Source organism: Pipistrellus kuhlii, unplaced genomic scaffold (assembly GCF_014108245.1).
Source record: "Pipistrellus kuhlii isolate mPipKuh1 unplaced genomic scaffold, mPipKuh1.p scaffold_m20_p_120, whole genome shotgun sequence".
NCBI lineage: Eukaryota > Metazoa > Chordata > Mammalia > Chiroptera > Vespertilionidae > Pipistrellus > Pipistrellus kuhlii.
The window spans coordinates 370,154-388,997 of record NW_023425428.1 but is presented as its reverse complement, the minus strand read 5'-3'; the positions used below and the strand labels follow the sequence as shown (position 1 = coordinate 388,997).

The 18,844-nt window shown below is 43.6% G+C and overlaps 2 protein-coding genes across 4 annotated transcripts; both read right to left on the bottom strand.

Moving 5' to 3' along the window:
* Positions 1–1,277: 1,277 nt before the first annotated feature.
* On the bottom strand, positions 1,278–9,597 carry LOC118716874 (zinc finger protein 84). The gene is made up of 5 exons (XM_045580337.1): positions 9,520–9,597; positions 7,075–7,260; positions 4,763–4,904; positions 4,007–4,102; positions 1,278–3,344 (listed from the first exon to the last, which is right to left on the bottom strand). Exons 2-5 carry the CDS (start codon positions 7,141–7,143, stop codon positions 1,357–1,359), a joined length of 2,295 nt encoding a protein of 764 aa, XP_045436293.1. The 5' UTR covers positions 7,144–7,260; positions 9,520–9,597; the 3' UTR covers positions 1,278–1,356.
* A 2,882-nt stretch (positions 9,598–12,479) lies between these two features.
* LOC118716864 (zinc finger protein 26) lies at positions 12,480–18,791 on the bottom strand. Of its 3 annotated transcripts, none has more exons than XM_036434341.2 (4): positions 18,479–18,791; positions 16,539–16,663; positions 16,194–16,291; positions 12,480–15,139 (listed from the first exon to the last, which is right to left on the bottom strand). In XM_036434341.2, the coding sequence occupies exons 1-4, from the start codon at positions 18,509–18,511 to the stop codon at positions 13,788–13,790; spliced, it is 1,608 nt and encodes a 535-aa protein (XP_036290234.1). In that variant the 5' UTR covers positions 18,512–18,791; the 3' UTR covers positions 12,480–13,787. The 3 variants fall into 3 exon arrangements, with proteins under 3 accessions (XP_036290234.1, XP_036290235.1, XP_036290236.1); XM_036434342.2 differs by having other exon boundaries at positions 12,480–15,136; positions 16,194–16,293; positions 16,541–16,663; XM_036434343.2 differs by lacking the exon at positions 18,479–18,791 and adding an exon at positions 16,783–17,591 and having other exon boundaries at positions 16,194–16,293; positions 16,541–16,663.
* Positions 18,792–18,844: the final 53 nt, after the last annotated feature.

Here is an 18,844-nt window from a genome sequence, read left to right as displayed (position 1 = left end):
TTTCAGATTTTCTGCAACTATACAGTTGCATGAAAGCATGCTCCAACCAAGAAGGCAATCAGGAAAAAATATTTATTGTGTTACTTCACTCTATTTTCAACCAAAATGGAATATGATTCCCAAAAGGATGAATATTGCTTTGCAAAAGAGTGAACTTGTTTGCAAAGGGCTTAATTTCAAGTGGAAAACCTGTAAATGGAATGCCTCACCTCTGAGAACTGGTATCCCTGAGAACCACGTGGCCTGTGGAGCGGCCTTGCTGCCAGGGGCTGGAAGCGACAGGTCCCCCCTCAGATGCAGAAAACATGTGATGTGGGTGCCACAGCTAGGAATCAGTGACGACCTATCACCATTAGCAGCGACCCTCCAGCGACTGGGTGCTCTTGATCCCCAATGTTGACACACTTCACTGACAGAACAGAGCAAGTTTCCTATTTGTTTTTTTAAATATATTTATTCCCCCCCCGCCCCCCCCCCAGAGAGGAAGGAAGAGAAATTGAGAGAGAGAAACATCGGTGAGAGAGAAACATCCATCAGCTGCCTCCTGCCATCTGAAAGCTTGGTATCATATTTTGTTTGTTTTTAGTAGTACTGTGTTTATAAACCAACAAGCACAATAAAACTGACAAACTGGGTATACTCGTATATTTCTGGGAAAATGCATAACAAATTACTGTGGTCCCAAGCATAGTTATAAAATGACTATTGACCTACATTCTACTTTTTAATACAGATAAATCTGGTATTATGTAAGTTTATTGATCCTCAATAAACATCCTGCTCTCCAAATTTCAACACATTATCTGTTAAGAAAATATCAGGAACATTTGTCATCCAAATAGGCTAAGGTTGCAGATCTGATCTCTGCTAAGGGCATATACAAACAACCAATGAATGCATAAATAACAAACAACAAATCTGTTTTTCCCTTTTTCTTCCTCCTTTTAAAATCAATAAATAAAATTTAAAAAATAAGAATATAACAATACATCAATGTCTCTTCCCCTTCATCTCTAAAAACTAAAATTTTGGAAAATTAATTTTAAAGTATTTTCTGAAATACCAAAAAACAGCAACTCACAGAATCCATGTTCCATCATAATAAATTAAAATGCAAGCTATACTTAGTTTATAAAACTCTTTACATATATTTTAAACATGGAGAGATCACAAAAAAATTAGATTTTGTACAGCTCTACTGTCACATTGTCTGAATGCTGAGTAAAATGGTCACACACCTCCTTCCTTTTGCTCACTCAGTATATCATGAGTCACTATGGAAATTTTGTGTACTGCCTTTGAATACTTTTAAACTTTTTTTTTTTTTTTTATAAACTGTCTATATTAACTTAATGTCTATGATTTATTTCTGGTATGAGTTTTATGATGGTTAATGAGCTGTGACTTTTGGGAGAAGGCTTTCCCACAGTCATTGCATTGATAAGGTTTCTCTCCGGTATGAATTCTCTGGTGATTAACCAGCTGTGACTTTTGAGAGAATGCCTTCCTACATTCAGGGCACCCATAGGGTTTCTCTCCTGTGTGTGTCCTCTGGTGTGGTATCAGGTGTGATTTCCGGGAGAAGGCTTTGCCACACTCTTTGCATTCAAATGGTTTCTCTCCTGTATGTATTCTGTGATGATTGATGAGACTTGATTTCTCCCTGAAGGCTTTTTGACATTCACTGCATTGAAACGGTTTTTCTCCTGTATGAGTTCTCTGGTGTCTAATTAGCTCTGACTTCTCAAAGAATGCTTTCTGACAAAGACTGCATTCATAGGGTTTCTCTCCTGTGTGAATTCTCTGGTGAGTATTAAGCTGTGATTTCTGGGCAAAGGCTTTCTCACAGTCCCTGCATTCATAGGGTTTTTCTCCCGTGTGGGTTCTCCAGTGAGTCGCAAGACTTGACTTCTCTCCAAAGGCTTTCCCACATTCAGTGCATTCATAGGGCTTCTCCCCTGTATGTGTCCTCTGATGTGATATGAGATGTGATTTCTGACAAAAGGCTTTCCCACAGTCAATGCACACATAGGGTTTTTCTCCTGTGTGAATTCTCTGGTGATTAGTGAGGCTTAACTTTTCACTGAAAGCTTTCCCGCATTCACTGCATTCATAGGGCTTTTCTCCCGTGTGAGTTCTCTGGTGTCGAACCAGCTGAGATTTCCTGCTGAAGGCCCTCCCACACTTAATGCATACAAAGGGTTTCTCTCCCGTGTGTGTCATCTGATGTGATATCAGATGTGACTTCTGGGAGAAAGCTTTTCCACACTGAATGCATCCATGAGGTTTCTCTCCTGTGTGGGTTCTCTGATGATTAATGAGACTTGACCTCTCTCGGAATGCTTTCTGACATTCACTGCATGCATAGGGCTTCTCTCCAGTATGAACTGTCTGATGTCTCATAAGCTCTGATTTCTCAAAAAAGGCTTTTCTGCATTCACTACATCCATAAGGTTTTGTTCCTGTATGAATCCTGTGATGTGTAACGAGTTGTGACTTCCTGCTAAAAGCTTTTCTACATTCTCTGCATTCAAAAGGTTTCTCTCCTGTATGAATTCTCTGATGATTAATAAGATTGGACTTTTCACTAAAGGCCCTCTTACATTCATGGCATACATAGGGTTTTTCTCCTGTGTGTGTTCTCCAATGTGATATCAGATGTGACTTCCGGGAGAAGGTTTTCCCACATTCACCACATTCATATGGTTTCTCTCCTGTATGTGTCCTCTGATGTGATGCGAGCTGTGATTTTTGGGAGAAGGCTTTCCCACACTGGCTACAATTATAAGGTTTCTCTCCTCTATGAGTTCTGTGATGTGTAATGAACTGTGACTTCTGTGGGAAAGTTTTGTCACATTTATCAGAGCCAATGGCTATCTCACTTATATGTCTGCTCTGGTGCTTAATGAGACTTGATTTCTTATTGAAGCGTTTCCTACATTCACTGCATTCATACAGTTTCTCCCCCAAACGATTTCTGTGATATATGATAATCTGTGACTTCTTATATTTAACATTATCATATTTATCACACTTACAGTGTTTTAACCAAGTATCAGTTTCCTCAAGCTTGGTATGGAGAAACAATTTATCAAATCTATTTGAGTCATCTTGTTCTATTTTTCCATAATCAGCTTTTGGAAAAATTAAATCTAAATGACGTTTTAAAGTTAATCCATCAACATCATCACTTTCATTGTTTGATTTCCTTAAAGGAACAAGTTTTATGCTCAGATTAAAATTCTTTCCAAATGCATCACATTCACAATCTTGTTTCGTATTTTTAGGCTTTTCTTGGTTATGCAGGTTCCACATCATGTGACTATTTACTTGAAAGTCTTGTTCTAGAAAGAAAAATGACATGGTTATAACCCAACCAGCATGGTTCAGTGTGTTTGAACATAGACTTATGAACCAGGATGTCACGATCAAGTGTGGGGCATGCAGAAGGCAGCCGATTGATGATTCTCTCTCTTCACTGATGCTCCTATCTATCTCTTTCTCTCTCTTCCACTCTAATAAATAAGAACATATTTTGTTTTTTTAAAGGGGAGGAAAAGAACAAACTCTTTGGGAGGAATAATGGCTGTTCTCTAATACAGTCAGACTGAACACAGTGGGCTTTCACTGAGTATTTATCTGGGCATCAGACACACCCAAAACGAGGAAAAAGATATAAATTCTGTACAAAGCAGAAGTTTCATGAACCAGAGGTGAAGGGAGGACATAATAAGAGTAACATGCCAGAGACAGAAAACCAAACAAAAAGTCGAAGCCCAAGATGTGACAGATGAGAGATGACGTCATGGCCCTTACAAGCTGGAACCATTTCACTTTAGCCAAAAGCAAGAAGCCACATGTAAAACCAACTTACTTGGCAGCTGGGGCCAAAGGTTTAGAGAATGTGAAAGGAGCATTCCACAGCACATTTCAAAGATGCTGACCCAATACCCAGCTGAGGTTGTAATTGTACCGACTCCCATCTGCCCGATTCTTATACACTCACCTGGAGAGTCTGAACCTGGGACGTCTCCATCTTCTATCCACGGTGCTTCTCCTCGCTCCAACTTGAAAATGACCTCGGGTTTCAGGAGTTCATACCCTATTCCAGGGAAATGACAAAGGTGTTGGCCTCGAATACTTGGGCTTTATGGCCCCTGAGGAATGGGCAAAGTTTGGCATCAGAACAGATTCAATTAAGCTAACCATTTATATATCAACAGGGTAAGTGATTCTCAAAGAAATGATAATGGTCTCCCTGGAGGCTAAGAGGATCTAAGAAACTTTGACTTTTATGATTCCTGTCCAAAATCATTAACCAACTCATCGTTGTCTGGGTTCAATGCAGTCCAGGCTCTTTCATTTCCTAGCTGTCAGTGCTTTGGAAAGTTAGTTAGCCTTTCTTTGCTTCAATTTCCTCATTAGAAAAACGAAGGAGAACAGTCATACGTGTAACACTGGATGATTACAATGATTATGGAGTTGATGGATGATGGTATGTGGAATACAGGGGGTTATCTACATTACGTGCTACCAATACCACTACGACTATTATTGAGCATCAGAGGCTGCACGATAAAAGACTTCATTATTGGAAGATGATATCCAAATACATTACCTGGTGTCAGAGTCCAAGAAACGTTGGACTTCTATATTTAGATCCAAAATCATTAACCATTTCAAAAGTCCTACAACTCTCAACAATGAGCAAAGAAAGAGCGAAGCATTGGGCACAAGGAGGTCCTCCGGTTAGCTTCCTTACCCAGTGTCACGAGGCTGCTGTAGTTCTCCAACATGACATCCTTGTACAAGTCCTTCTGATAGGGGTCCAGCAGTTGCCATTCCTCCTCAGTAAAGTCCACAGATAAATGTTCAAATGAGACTAGTTGCTGTAAAGGCACATTCTTAGGGAAACAGAACCAGGTATCACTCCACGATGTATAAAAAGAAGTATTGGAGTTTGAGAATATTATTCTTAGTCCAGCACGTCACAGAAAATGCTTACTGCACCCCTACATTTGTGTCATATGGTGGGATAAAATGCCATTATTCATTCTTCCATCCTTCCATCTATGAAACACCCAATAATTGGACCACACAACTTTAAATCTTCTGAACCAATAAAAATAATTAACCTCAAATCTGGCAACAGAAGAGGTGCTGGCAAAAATAGAAATGATAAAATGTGTCATATTCTGTTACATGAAAATCTATTGTTTTTATCTTGTTCTTTGAGTGAATCATCTACCCTTAATGATTTCACAACATATGCATTGGGCATGTGAAACGTATTGGTCCCCCAAGTTAAAAATCTCAGACACACAAAAAAGGCTTTACCAGTTAATTCTGTAAACACGTAATGCAGTAATAATTCCAATTTTACTAAACTAATACGGAATATTAAATCAAGAATATAACCCCAAACTTTTTTTTTAGGTTTTTATAATGTTCAAATTTACTTAAAAAAAATTTTTTTTTAGATAAATCTTTATTGTTCATATTATTACAAATGTCTCTCATTTTTTTCCCTCCATTGCTGCCCTTCACCAGGTTCCCACCCCACCCTTTGCCCTTTCCCCATCCCCCATTATCCTCATCCAACCCTAAACTTTTTGATACCAGTATAATCTTGGGGACAACACCCAGTAAGGATACTGCAAGAAAGGAAAAGCAAAAGCCAACGCACACAAAAACAATGATGAAAATCCTAACCATATTGCAAAATTAAATTGAGCAATATATAAAAAGCAAACTATATTAAGACCAAGTTGGTTTACATTTTTTTAAAAATCAATGATATTCAATACCTTAGTAAAGTAAGAAAAAACATATAATCACCTCAACAGATGCAAATCTGAAAATGGAAGCATGCAAACCACAGGAACTGCAAATATAGAAACATCTAACACAGAGTTTTAAATTTTTCAAAAAAAGGTTTAGATTTCATAAGAAAGAAATAGTATGAAAATGAATAAGATTTAAAAATTTTAATATACCAATAACTGAAAAATAATTAACACTTATTTGTTATAAAAAGTCTTGGCAACTCTAACAAGTTTTGCTCAATGGATAGAGTGCCGGCCTGTGGACTGAATTCCAGGTTCAATTCTGGTCAAGGGCAAATACCTTGGTTGCAGGAATATCCCCAGTAGATGTTTCTCTCTCATCGATGCTTCTAACTCTCTATCCCTCTCCCTTCCTCTCTGTAAAAAAAGTCAATAAAATATATTTAAAAAAAGGAAAAAGAACGTAAATGAGTCTACTAGTATGTGTGAGCACACAAAACCAAACTGCAGTATCTGAGGATGAATACTTAGAAATACACCGGTAAAGAAAAGCAAGAAAATGCTTATGAAATCAGGGTCCCGGCTCCCTGAGGAGGGAGGAGCTGTGACCGGTAGGGCATAAGGACGTTCTCCGAAGTCAGATGGGAGCTGTGACAGAGCGAGGACACGGGTCTTCCTTCTCAAGAGGGAGAAGTGATGACCTGAATGGCAATTTCAGGTGCATTCAGTTAATAATTCACTAGACTGTACTTCTTACCTTTTGCTTACTTTTTTCTGCATATTACTTTTTCTTCTAATTTTATTCTGCATGTGTTTCTGCTTCACAATTAAAGAGGTAAATAAATAATTATAGTCACACTGTGGAAAGTTGTGAAAAATGGCCATAAGACATGTGTATCTATCACAATGTTTCTCTTGAGGACGTTACCCATTATATCATTATTAAAAGACTTCATCAACGAGTGAGCAAGAAATATTTACTTTATAAGAAGAATGAATTGTCTTTTCTCTTTGGACAATACAAATCACATACATGTTCATATTTATTTAGTACATCTGCCAAAATACGGAGAACCAACAGTGCAGCTCGGATTCAGTAATTATGGCCTATAAAAATGAAAATCTGGAGAATATCATTACTACTCCAGTTTTGTTCCAGTGCAGATCTTTTCTCCTGAAGCTATTTTCCCCTAATTCCTTAACCATTTCTATTTTTATTCTTCACTGGAAAACTTACATTCTTCTAATCTCCTGGAAAAAAATAACCAGGATTGAGCAATCCACTCACCTGTAATGCAGTCATTTTCTGTTCCCTGTGTGAGGCGACTAGCAAGCCTGAGCTCTTTCGATCCTGCATTTTACCTTGACAGTTTCCTGAATAACATCACAGCTCCCTGTGACAGCTCTCCCGTTTACCTTCAGAGGGAAAGGGTCACCTCCACCGTCATCCTGTCGATCCACCCAGCATCAAGTCCTGGAGGAATTTCAGAGGAAAGGCACAGAATCAGAAAAAGTAACACTTGTGCTTACTCCGTGTCCGTGTCTTATGCACCGGATTGCCTTTTTACTGCGCTCAGCACACAGGCTCATCAGCTTGCCCAGCATCAATGGCAGACCTAGGAAGGGGCCAATCTGGGCCAGGGTCCCCGGCAGTCCACCCGAGAGCCGGTGACCACAGCCGCTCAGCAATCGTGGAGGCAAGGGAGGACAAAGGCCCAGAGTCCCTGCTTATGTTCCTGGCATGGGTGCAATCCAGGCCCGTCCAGAAAACATGGCATCAGGCAGAATAAGCAAAAAACAAGACAGAGAGCTTGCTATTTCTCTTTTTTCCTGAGGACACCCCCGACTCCCCTCCCTCTTTCTCCAAAGTTTTAAGGGCCTTTCTGCTACTCTGTAACTTTCTATAAACTTTCCCTTACTTAAACAAAAAAACAACAACAAAAAAAATGGCCCATTTTAAACTCCCCCACAGGTTAATTTAAACTTACCACTTGGGTCAAAATATCCCAAGTTACCAAAAGACATTCATGATATACTGTCATGATTTTAAGCAGCATATACAGCATATTCCCAACTTTGTGTCTTTAAAGAAATGGAAATAAGAAGTACTAAAAACATACACACTAAAGGCTCAAAGAAACGGACCAAAATGTGAGCAGTGACTATCTCCTGTTGAAGGAATAACGATTTTCATTTGAGCCTGTTTATCAAGATGCTCAAAACTGACTCCAGTGGATATATTTTAAATTTATAATAAAGTATACTTTTTTTTTTTTAACATTAATCCTTAAACAAAAAAACAAAAAAAACAAAAAAAGAGGAAAGCAGAGTTGTTTCAGTTTAGCATTACATGATTTAAAACAAGCAAGCAACAAATAATTATAGCCAAGACCGTTTTGGCTCAATGGATAGAGCGTCGGCTTGGGGACTGAAGGGTCCCGGGTTCGATTCTGGTCAAGGGCATGTACCTTGGTTGTGGGCATATCCCCAGTAGGGGGTGTGCAGGAGACGGCTGATTGATGACTCTCTCTCATTGATGTTTCTAACTATCTCTCTCTCTTCCTCTCTGTAAAAAATCAATAAAATATATTAAAAAATAATTATAATTATAAAGTATGGTTTTTAAAAAATATATTTTTATTGATTTCAGAGACGAAGAGAAACATCAATGAGAGAGAATCATAGATTGGCTACCTCCTACATGCCCCTTACTGGGGAACAAGCCCGCAACCCAGTCATGTGCCCTTGACTGGAACCAAACCCTGGACCTTTCAGTCCACAGGCCAACACTCTATTCACTGAACCACACCAGCCAGGGCATAAAGTATATCTTAAGGACAGCAAAAAAGCATAGAAACTGGGCGGAGAAAGATCACTTCTTTCCACTTCCTCATTTTCATAGGAAAACCGTGAGACTCAGAAATCTTCGGGGAAGACTTAAGGCCTTGAGGCCAATGATGATGTCCCTGCCCAGCAGCAACAGCCACAAGTGTGTGTGTGTGTGTGTGTGTGTGTGTGTGTGTGTGTGTGTGAGTATGTGTTTTCAGGGAAAGGGGGGGATCTGGGGAGGTTGCCTTTTCATTCCTTTCTTTTTTTTATTTTATTTTAGGAGAGAAACGTTTTTAGAAACTGTTGATTAATGTAAAGCTGAGCTGGGTGAAGTCAGGTTGGGGGGTAACAGGCCCAGCAATCAGGAATTCCAGCCCTTCCAGGGATGCCATGTGCGGGAGGCGCCAATTTTTTAAAATATATTTTTTATTGATTTTTTACAGAGAGGAAGGGAGAGGCAGAGGGAGCTAGAAACATCCACCAGCTGCCTCCTGCACACCCCCTACCGGGGATGTGCCCGCAACCAAGGTACATGCCCTTGACCAGAATCGAACATGGGACCCACTGAGCCACACGGGCCAGGGTCTGGGAGGCGCCAGGTTCACAAACCCGCCGGCAAGTCCAAAGGAAACAAGAACCGGGGGCCAGGGGGTGTCGCCTCGGGAGAAAGGACCCTTCTCCCTGCGCCCGGAGCCCCATCAGGGCCCCCCGCTGCCCGGGCGCGCAGCCGGCCGGGCCCCCTCGCCTTCCGGCGGCACCTGACACCCCATCCCTGCGGCCTCAGCGCCACGCCCACCAGCAAGGAAGCCTGCAGCCCAGCGATCTCCCACCCGGGACCCCTCACCCCGGAGCCCGCACGCCCCGCCGACCCCAGGTCCGAAACCGCAGCCCCGCTAATACCGACCCGACTCCCCGAGCCTCTGACCTCGGACGCGCCGGGCTGGAACCACGTGATCCGGTCGCCACCCCGGGGATCGCCGCCCCCCCGCCCCCCGCCCCCGCCCCGGGCAGCACAGCGCCCCAGCCCGTGGGCCTCGGGGCGCTCCGGCGGGATCCCGACCGGCACTCGCCTCCCCCGCGGCGCCGGAGGACAAAGAAAAGGGGCGCTATCTGCCAGCGTCGGTGGCCATGGGAACGCGCGTGCTCGTACCGACAGGAAGGCGCCTGCGGACTACATTTCCCAGAAGGCCCAGCGGCCTAGGCGCGCTGGTTGCCTGGAGACGCGGGAGGCGGCGGGCGCTGCAGCGAGCTCCGGGGGCAAGCTTTCAGGAGAGGTCTTAAAGGCTAGGAGTTTTAAAAGATTAGGAATTGAAACCCAAATGTAGGCTTCTTAAAAAAATAAAAAAAGAAAGAAAGACAATTGGCTTAAGCATTCCATGGAGGGAAACGGAAATTTTTAAAAATACGTTTATGGAAAGGAGATCGGAGTTAATCAGTGGGAAAAGGTAAAGCTGGTCCCTAATTCCAATGCTGTAGGGCAGTGTTTCCCAAACTTTTGACATATGTGTACCCCCTCTATAATTTTCGTAACGCTGAGTACCCCTCGTACTCGTGAGAACGTAGAATTAGGCGCCGCGAAGCACGGTGCAGTGCACATCCCCACCAAACTCTGGTGCAACGTGTACCCCCACCAGACTCTTCCTGTACCCCTGGGGGTATGCATACCACACTTTGGGAAACACTGCAGTGTAGGGAAAGTTATAAATATGTTAGTAACTATTTTCATAAAGAGATAGAAGGGTAGGGAGGAAAAAAGGATAAATAACCAGACACAGCAAATTGAATGAGAAATCTCAGTGCTAATAAATTTGAAAACTTTTAATGGCACAAATACAATAGATATATCAAATTTGACCCAATAAATGAGAAAAACCTAATCAAGGGTGAAAACAAAGACGATTTCAGAGATTCTCTGTCGAACAGCATCAGTCATGGAATCCTGGCGAGCAGCTCAGTTGGTTAGAGCATGGGCCTTATTCACCAAGGATTCTCTCTTTTTCCCTCTCTCTCTCTAAAAATCAATAAATTTTATGCCAAGACCGGTTTGGCTCAATGGATAGAGCGTCGGCTTGGGGACTGAAGGGTCCCGGGTTCGATTCCAGTCAAGGGCATGTACCTTGGTTGCGGGCATACCCCCAGCTGTGCAAGAGGCAGCTGGTCGATGACTCTCTCTCATCGATGTTTCTAACTCTCTATCTCTCTCCCTTCCCCTCTGTACAAAATCAATAAAAAAAATATATTAAAAAAAATAAAACAAATAAAAATCAATAAATTTTAAAAGAAAATAGAAATACAGAGAAGGAAAAGCATCCATCATTGAGTTTCTGGTGAACTCTTCTAGACAACCAGGAGAGAATTATTAGATTTAAAGTTAATAATGAATTAGGGGAAACCTTTCATATTTATTAAATTATTAGTTTCAGGCTTCCAGCCTCCAGAAACAGACACTCATTTTGTGGTACTTTGGGTTACAGAAGCCCCAGCAAATGAACACGGATTTTGGTACCAGAAAATAGGATGCTGCTATAGCAAATGCCTAACGATGTGGGAATGGCTTGGGGCTGGTGGCAGATGGTAGAGTTTGGAGGCATTTGATAGAGAAAGCCCAGCTTGCCTGGAGACAACCTGGTTAGAAATACTAATGTGAAAGGTGTGTACAAAGGTTACTTTTGATAAGGTGTTGGGGTAGAAATGAGTAATGTGTTATTGGAGTTGGAGAAAAAGGAGACCTTTGTACTAAAGTGGGAGAGAACTTGGTTATGTCCTGTTTTGTGAAAAGTAGAACTTACAGTGAACTGGGATATTTAGCTGAAGCGATTCCCAAGTGCTCTTTGGCTACAGGCTGTCCTGTGAGCCCACTTGGGTGATGGCCCTGCTCTCTCCTCCCTGCACGGTATACCAGTTGTCTGGAATTTAAATAGGTGTCACCTTCTAGAACTGAGGTGGTGGTGCTGTGTTGAGGTCATTCTTCTTCCCCCTTTTTAAGATTAACTCGTGTTTACAGCTAGATAGCTCTACCAGCTTGCTTCCTGCCTGTAGGATTTCAGAAGTCCCACAGCATTCCTTCATTTCAACCCTTCTCTGTCCCCTTTGGTCCAAGCTGGTAGTATTTCTGCTGAGATAACTAATTGGCCTTACAAGTCACACACCTAACATCTTTAATGAACAGTTGTTGTCCAGCCACCTCCTAGGCGTTCTCTCCACAGTATGCTTTCTCATGAATCTTTATAATTCCTTCCTGTTTACCAACCCATTATTCAATTTATCTCTGTACTTTTGCTATTAGCAGCAAACTGCAGCTAGCCAGTGGGCTGTAGTTTGCCAACATGCAATCTATGTCCCTGAATGAAGAGCAAAATTATCAGGGCTTGCTAGGCTGTTCTGATTCCTCAGATATCTCTAATCGAATTATCGGACTTTTTCTAGACCAATGCGTATTTACATAAGGGATTAATTGAGCATTACTTTCTTAATTCAGCAAGCCAAATATACATGTCTTTGCCCTCCACTATCTGAACCCTACAGCTATGAGTATTTCATTAGTCATAGGAGTTGCTTTGAGGTGAAATTTCAGGGCTTCAAGTCTGTCACTGTTGAATTTAAGAGCTGATATGACCAGAAGTATCCATCTCATCTCCTGTCCAATATTTCCTCAAAAATTTAAAGTTCTTCTATGGAAATAGCTCCTCAGAGTTCCCAGAATTATATCAGGGGCCACAAACTGTTTGGTGTACACAAACAATACCACCATTTCATATTATGGGATAAAAAGTTTCTCTAACATTTTGTTACCTATACACGACTCTGGAGCAACAATTTATCAATTAAAGCCCTGCAGTTATAAGAAAGAGAAATTCACTTTCCTTAACTTTAACTGAAAAATATTTTTTTAAATTAAAAAGATACAAAGAAGCATCCATAAAGCCAGAAAACCAGGTTCAAAAAGGGACAGTGCTCAGAGTTAGTCTAGAATATCAGTACAGCAGGAATCGATCATCTGAATAGAATTCTGGGAGAAGAACATAGGACTACCCACATTTCCTTTATGGTTCACGTGAGACTGAATTAAATTGAAAATCCTGGAAAAGAGCTACTATTACCCAACAAAGGGAATAATGCCTCCCTGTCGCTAGAGCAGACACCACAGGACACACACACGGAGGTGCCTCTGCAGAGAAAACTGGAGTACTCTCATCAGTCAAGGGGAATGGACACCGAACACTAAACTACACTCAGTGTTCACTACAAGGAGCTCTCTTCAGCAGCCCTGTAATCATCACCAGACTCACTTATGTGGACTCCTGAACAAGCGAACTCATTTGGAGTGAGAACCGTACCTTTTCTTTTATTAAAAGCCACATTATATTAGCTATATTGCTAAGAAAGAGATACAATACTGATAATTACCATTTAACAGGAAGAATACTGGGGGGTGTTATTCCACAAATTACTGAGTATAACAAGTTACATTGAAAAATAAAAGAACTAAATTTTAATAAGTGCTGTTGAGGCCCTGCCTTGTGCACTGAAAGGTTGCGGGCATGTGCCTGGGTTGTGGGCTCAAACCCTGCTAAGGAACAGGCAGGAGGCAGCTGATCAATGTCTTTCTCTCTCCCTTCTACTTTCTATAAAAGTCAATAAAAATAAGTTTTAAAAATTATATTCAGTGCTGTTCATGAAAGTCATCCTAAATATTCCTTACCCTACAGAATATGTCCCTAATCTTGACATTTACATATAAAAACCTTTATACTCCACCACGTAAAAGTCTACATTTATAATTGTTTCATTTACTCTAAAACATAGCTTCAAATTTGGAATGTGACTCTCCATTGAACACATTTCTGTGAGAAAATGCTTTCCCAGTTTAATACATTTATAAAGTGTTCTCAATAAAATTCTCAAAATAAAATCTTCATAAATGATGCCAGCACATTTGATATAGTTCTGCTCAATTTCTTCTTTTAGTCTCATCTAACAAGTTTGTGTGTGACTTATTGCTAAAGTCGTTTGCACAGTCATTACAGATATGATTGTTTTCTCTCCTATATGACTTACTGGATATGAGTGAATTTTTGGGACTGCCTGCATATATATCCTATCTATATCATCACCTGAAATCTAAGGACCAAGTTTTGTTAGAATGTTTCTAACCTCTACTTCATGCTAATTTCACTTGTGCGTTTTCCTGTGTATACGGAGCCCTGAGTTCCAACAGAAGGATTTTCCGCACTCAGAGCATTTCCACGGTTTCTCTCCCGTGTGCACTCGCTGGTGTTCGCTGAGAGAGGACTTCTGAGTGAAGGCTTTACCGCACTCGCTGCATTTGAAGGGTTTCTCTCCCGAGTGAGTTTTCTGGTGTATCTGGAGCGATGCCTTCCTTGGATAGGCTTTCTCACACTCACTGCATTCATAGGGCTTCTCCGTCGAGTGAGTTCTCTGATGGATGATGAGCTGTGACTTCCCACAAAAGGCCCTCTCGCAGAAACCGCACTCGTAGGGCCTCTCTCCGGTGTGTGTCCTCCTGTGGATGACGAGGTACGACTTGCTGCTGAAAGCCTTCCCGCACTCACTGCACCCGTAGGGCTTCTCTCCTGCGTGAGCTCTCAGGTGTGCCGTGAGCTGCTCCTTCCTGCCGAAGGCCTTCCCACACTCACTGCACTGGTAAGGGTTATTCCCCGTGTGAACTCCCTGGTGGACGATGAGCTGTGTCTTCATATGGAAGGCTTTCCCACAGTCATTGCATTGGTAAGGCTTCTCTCCTGTGTGCATCCTGACGTGAATGAGGAGGTAGGACTTACTCCGAAAGGCTTTCCCGCACTCGTTGCATTTATGGGGCTTCACCCCTGTGTGAGTTCTCTGGTGGACGACGAAGGGTGACTTCAAACTAAAGGCTTTCCCACATTCGCCGCATTCGTAGGGCTTCACACCTGTGTGACTTCTCTGGTGTAAAATGAGCTGCGACTTCCAGCTATAAGCCTTCCCACACTCAGGGCAGCCGTAGGGTTTCCCTCCCGTGTGGATTTCCTGATGGACAATGAGCTGTGACCTGAACGAGAAGACTTTGCCACACTGGCTGCAGGAGTAGGGTTTTTCTCCTGTATGAACCCTCTGATGAGCATTAAGGTTAGACTTGGCACTGAAGGCTCTCTCACATTTAGTGCACTCGTAAGGTCTCTCCCCTGTGTGAATCCTGAGATGAACAACGAGCTGTGATTTACAACGAAAAGCTTTCCCACATTCACAACATACACAGTTTTTTTCTGTACTGTGAGCTCTTGGATGCTTGAGAAAATATGATGGCTCGTATCCATGAAAATTATCAGGACTCTTTCGTAGATAGCTTCTGGTTAAACCTGAGTTCTGTGTCAAACTTTTTCCAAGTGTGTTACACTTGTGGAGTCTTCGTCTTGAAGAAGCCTGGGTTTTGCTCAGATGAAGTTTTCCAAATGTGTTACAAGCATGGTTTCTCTCAAGACTTTCAAGCTCATCTGGATTCCTCTGGTACCACTCCTTCCAAACTTCTGGAAAGAAAAATATTTTTAAGTCATAATATGGAACTTAATACAGAATGAAAGTCTTAGAACTGCCATGTAGTGAGTCTTTTCCTCTAGGTCACAGGCTCAACGGTTACACTGGTTCAAAGAAATACTGGCCAAGTGTACCTGCGCAGGGATTAAGCGTGGGAGTGAGGGGAACTGAATCAATGTCCGCTGGTGTGGCTCAGTGGACAGAGTGTCGACCTGGGGACTGAAGAGTCCCAGGTTTGATTCCAGTCAAGGGCATGTACCTTGATTGTGGGCACATCCACAATAGGAGGTGTGCAGGAGGCAGCTGATCTATGTTTCTCTCTCATCGATGTTTCTAACTCCTCCCATCCTCTCTGTAAAAAATCAATTACATATATAGCCATATATATATATATATATATATATATATATATATATATCTCAACTGAATCAAACCAAACTGAACCCCATTGTGGATATGGGTAGCAAATTAGCAGTGACAAAGGGGATGACAAAGGGGAGATAGTTGGAACATTGATCCCTGACATCATCAAGCTTCTGAATTAAGCCTCTGTGAAGCTATTGCCCTATGGCTGACAACCTGTCATTTGAGACACTAAATTCTTTCTTTTTTAATATATATTTTATTGATATTTTACAGAGAGGAAGGGAGAGAAATAGAGAGTCAGAAACATGGATGAGAGAGAACATGGATCAGCTGCCTCCTGCACACCCCCTACTGGGTATGTGCCTGCAACCAAGGGTAACTGGTTGAGGACTGAGAGAGGACTTCTGAGTGAAGGCTTTACCGCACTCTCCCTTCTACTTGCTAAAAGTTTTGCTCAGATCAAGTTTTCCAAATGTGTTATAATACAAGCATGGTTTCTCTCAAGCCCCTGACCGGAATTGAACCTGGGACGCTTGAGTCCACAGGCCAATGCTCTATCCACTGAGACACACTGGTTAGGGCGGTTCAGGGACTTTAGACAAAAGTGTCTACTCCCAGCGCTGCCTGAGTGGCACCCGTGTGCTCCCACATCTCCTGTCTTCCTAGTTCCCACTCACCCACCTGGACAGCTCTGATGAGAAATTTTGGCATTTCTTGTCCATGGCTCTTCTCCTTGCTCCAACTTGAAGATTAGATCAGGTTTGGTACCATGATACCCTGTTAATGGAAAATCACAAAGGATGTGGGCCAAACTGCTAGGGGTCGAGACACCACGAGCCACAACGTGACACGGCTCATGTGTCCTTGGGGAGTTTACCATGAGGAGGTGATCGCCAAAACAGGGATGACGTGTGACCTCTGAAGTTCATGCCCATCATCTTCAAGTACTTCAGGGTAAATCGACAAGAGCAAAGGGATGGCTACTTACGACCAGAGTCCGCGTTAACAGAGAAGTGGTACTTAACTACAGACACCAGGTTGCGATAGTTTTCCAGTATCACATCCCTGTACAGGTACTTCTGCGCAGAATCCAGCAACTGCCATTCTTCTCGGGTGAAGTCCATGGATATATCTTTGAATGACAATAATTCCTGTAATGACACATACCCCATTCTACCAGGTGCAGTTACCCTAGATGACACAAGTGTGGCAGTTTTACACACATTTCATAGGTAAGCACGTAAATGCTACCATAAATAGGGCACTTGACCTTGAAAAGGACCCAACGCCCGGCGTCAGAGGGGCTGCAAGCTTATTGTGAAGTGGTGGAAAGAAGTTGTCTAAAACCAGAAAGCTCCCATTGTTCGCTATGATATCAACGATGTTGAAACAAACTCACATTTTAAAATCAAACATGAGCCCTAGCAGGTGTTGCTGAGTCGATTGAGTGTCATCCTGAGACCAAAAGGTGACCAGTTTGATTCCCAGTCAGGGTTTCCATGCAGGAGGCAGCCGATCCATGTATGTATATCTATCTATCTATGTATATATCTACATATCTCCAATAAAAAATTAAATAAAAAAATAAAGCTAACATGAAGGGAGAACTAACGGTACTTACGAATTTATTCCCATGAATTTGAAAACTCAGAAGGAATGGAAAAGTTTCCCGGAAAATAAAACTAACCAAAATTGGTTCAGAAATAATTAGGAAAGCCAGACCAACCAGTCAGTGATCAGACAACACACTGAAATCGCACCAAAGGTGTAGCCACTCCAAAAGGTAATGGTCTCGGACTGTATTCACAAGTCAGGCCTATCACTGGCCCAAGGCACAATTCCCATCAGACCCCACGTGATGCAGAGGCAAGAAGTGACGGGTACAGGGCATCACACAAATGTGCATAATCCCACAGACAATGCTGGGCAAGAACAGCACCAAATGCAATCTAATCTCATTTATTATGAAGTGTGGTCAATATTGCTAGAGAAAAAAACTAGGAAAATAAAAGGAACCCTACACATACACACATAGTACACTCCGACAAGGAAGTTTATTAAAAAAAAACACAAAAAACAGAACTAAACACTACAGGACAGTCCGTCGTATTAAGTACTCTTTTCTCAAATGACAGAGAAAACAAACAAACACATTCTCCAGACTTTCCTGTCTGTTGCGCTCACTCCATGAGCCATCCTGTCCCTGTCACTGCTCTGAGTCCTCTACTGCATCCTCTCCAGGGCCCTTCTCTGTCACATCCGGAGCTACCGCGATCCCAGGTGCCTCTGATCTGTTTATTTCCAGCTGAGAATTCCCACTGAGCTACAGACCGAACCTCAGGCAGCGCATAAAAAATACCACAAAACTACCCCGGTGCCTGGATGCGTCTTCTCTCGGCGCTCCCCGGGCTGGGACACACCTCGCTGCTGTCCTGGCCTGGTCTTGTCTGTGGGGTTAGGCGAGTTTGTCAGCAGCATTTTCCGGCTCTGTGTCAGTCCAGCAATGGCTGGAGTCGCTCCTCTTGCTCACTCCGTCAGTCCAGGTGGTCCACTCCCCCTCCCTTCCTCCAAACCTGCTTAGCTCTGCTTGGCACCCCAAACTCCTCTCCCAACCCATGAACCTGCCTCTAGGCCCAATGCTCACCTACTGACCTGATCCGCCCTGCGCCCTGCGCCGTGCGCCCTGCGCCCGGCCCCGGCCCCGGCCCCGGCCCCGGCCCCGACCCCGACCCCGACCCCGGCTCCGGCGACCCTCATTTTCCTCGGAGTTCAGGGTCCGCAACTGGCCATGAAGTGGAACTGCTGAAGGAGAGGGCCCGGGACACAACCTGCCAGAAGACCATGTTCCCGGAGATGCAGAGCAGGGGTCGGGCGGGGTCCGGGGCTGCCGGTGGGTCCAGGCCCTGGAGGGACCCTGTCCGCCCAGCGCCGCGGGCAGCTCCGAGAAGGAGCAAGTCGCCACTTACCCAGCACGCAGCTGCCCGGGTCCTGGCGGCCATGCCGTGCGGTGCCGTGAGGGTCTCGCTGCTGCTCCCCCCCGCGCCCCCCGAGGAGGGACCTCGCGCCCCCACAGAGCGAGGTCCAGGGCCGAGTCCCTCCCAGCCTGGACAGAGGAACCGGAGAGATGGTTCGCACCGTCCCGCGGGCCTCCTGCGTGAGGACAGAGGCCGGGCTGGGTCCGTCCACGGTGGGACCGCCCGCGGAGGGCTCCGCTGGACCAGAGCCTGGACAGCGATGGCCGCCCCGCGGCCCCCGGACGCTCCCCGCCCGCTGGGGCACACAGACAACAACCGATCGCGGCCACGGGGCGGCGCACGCGGAAGTACGTCACG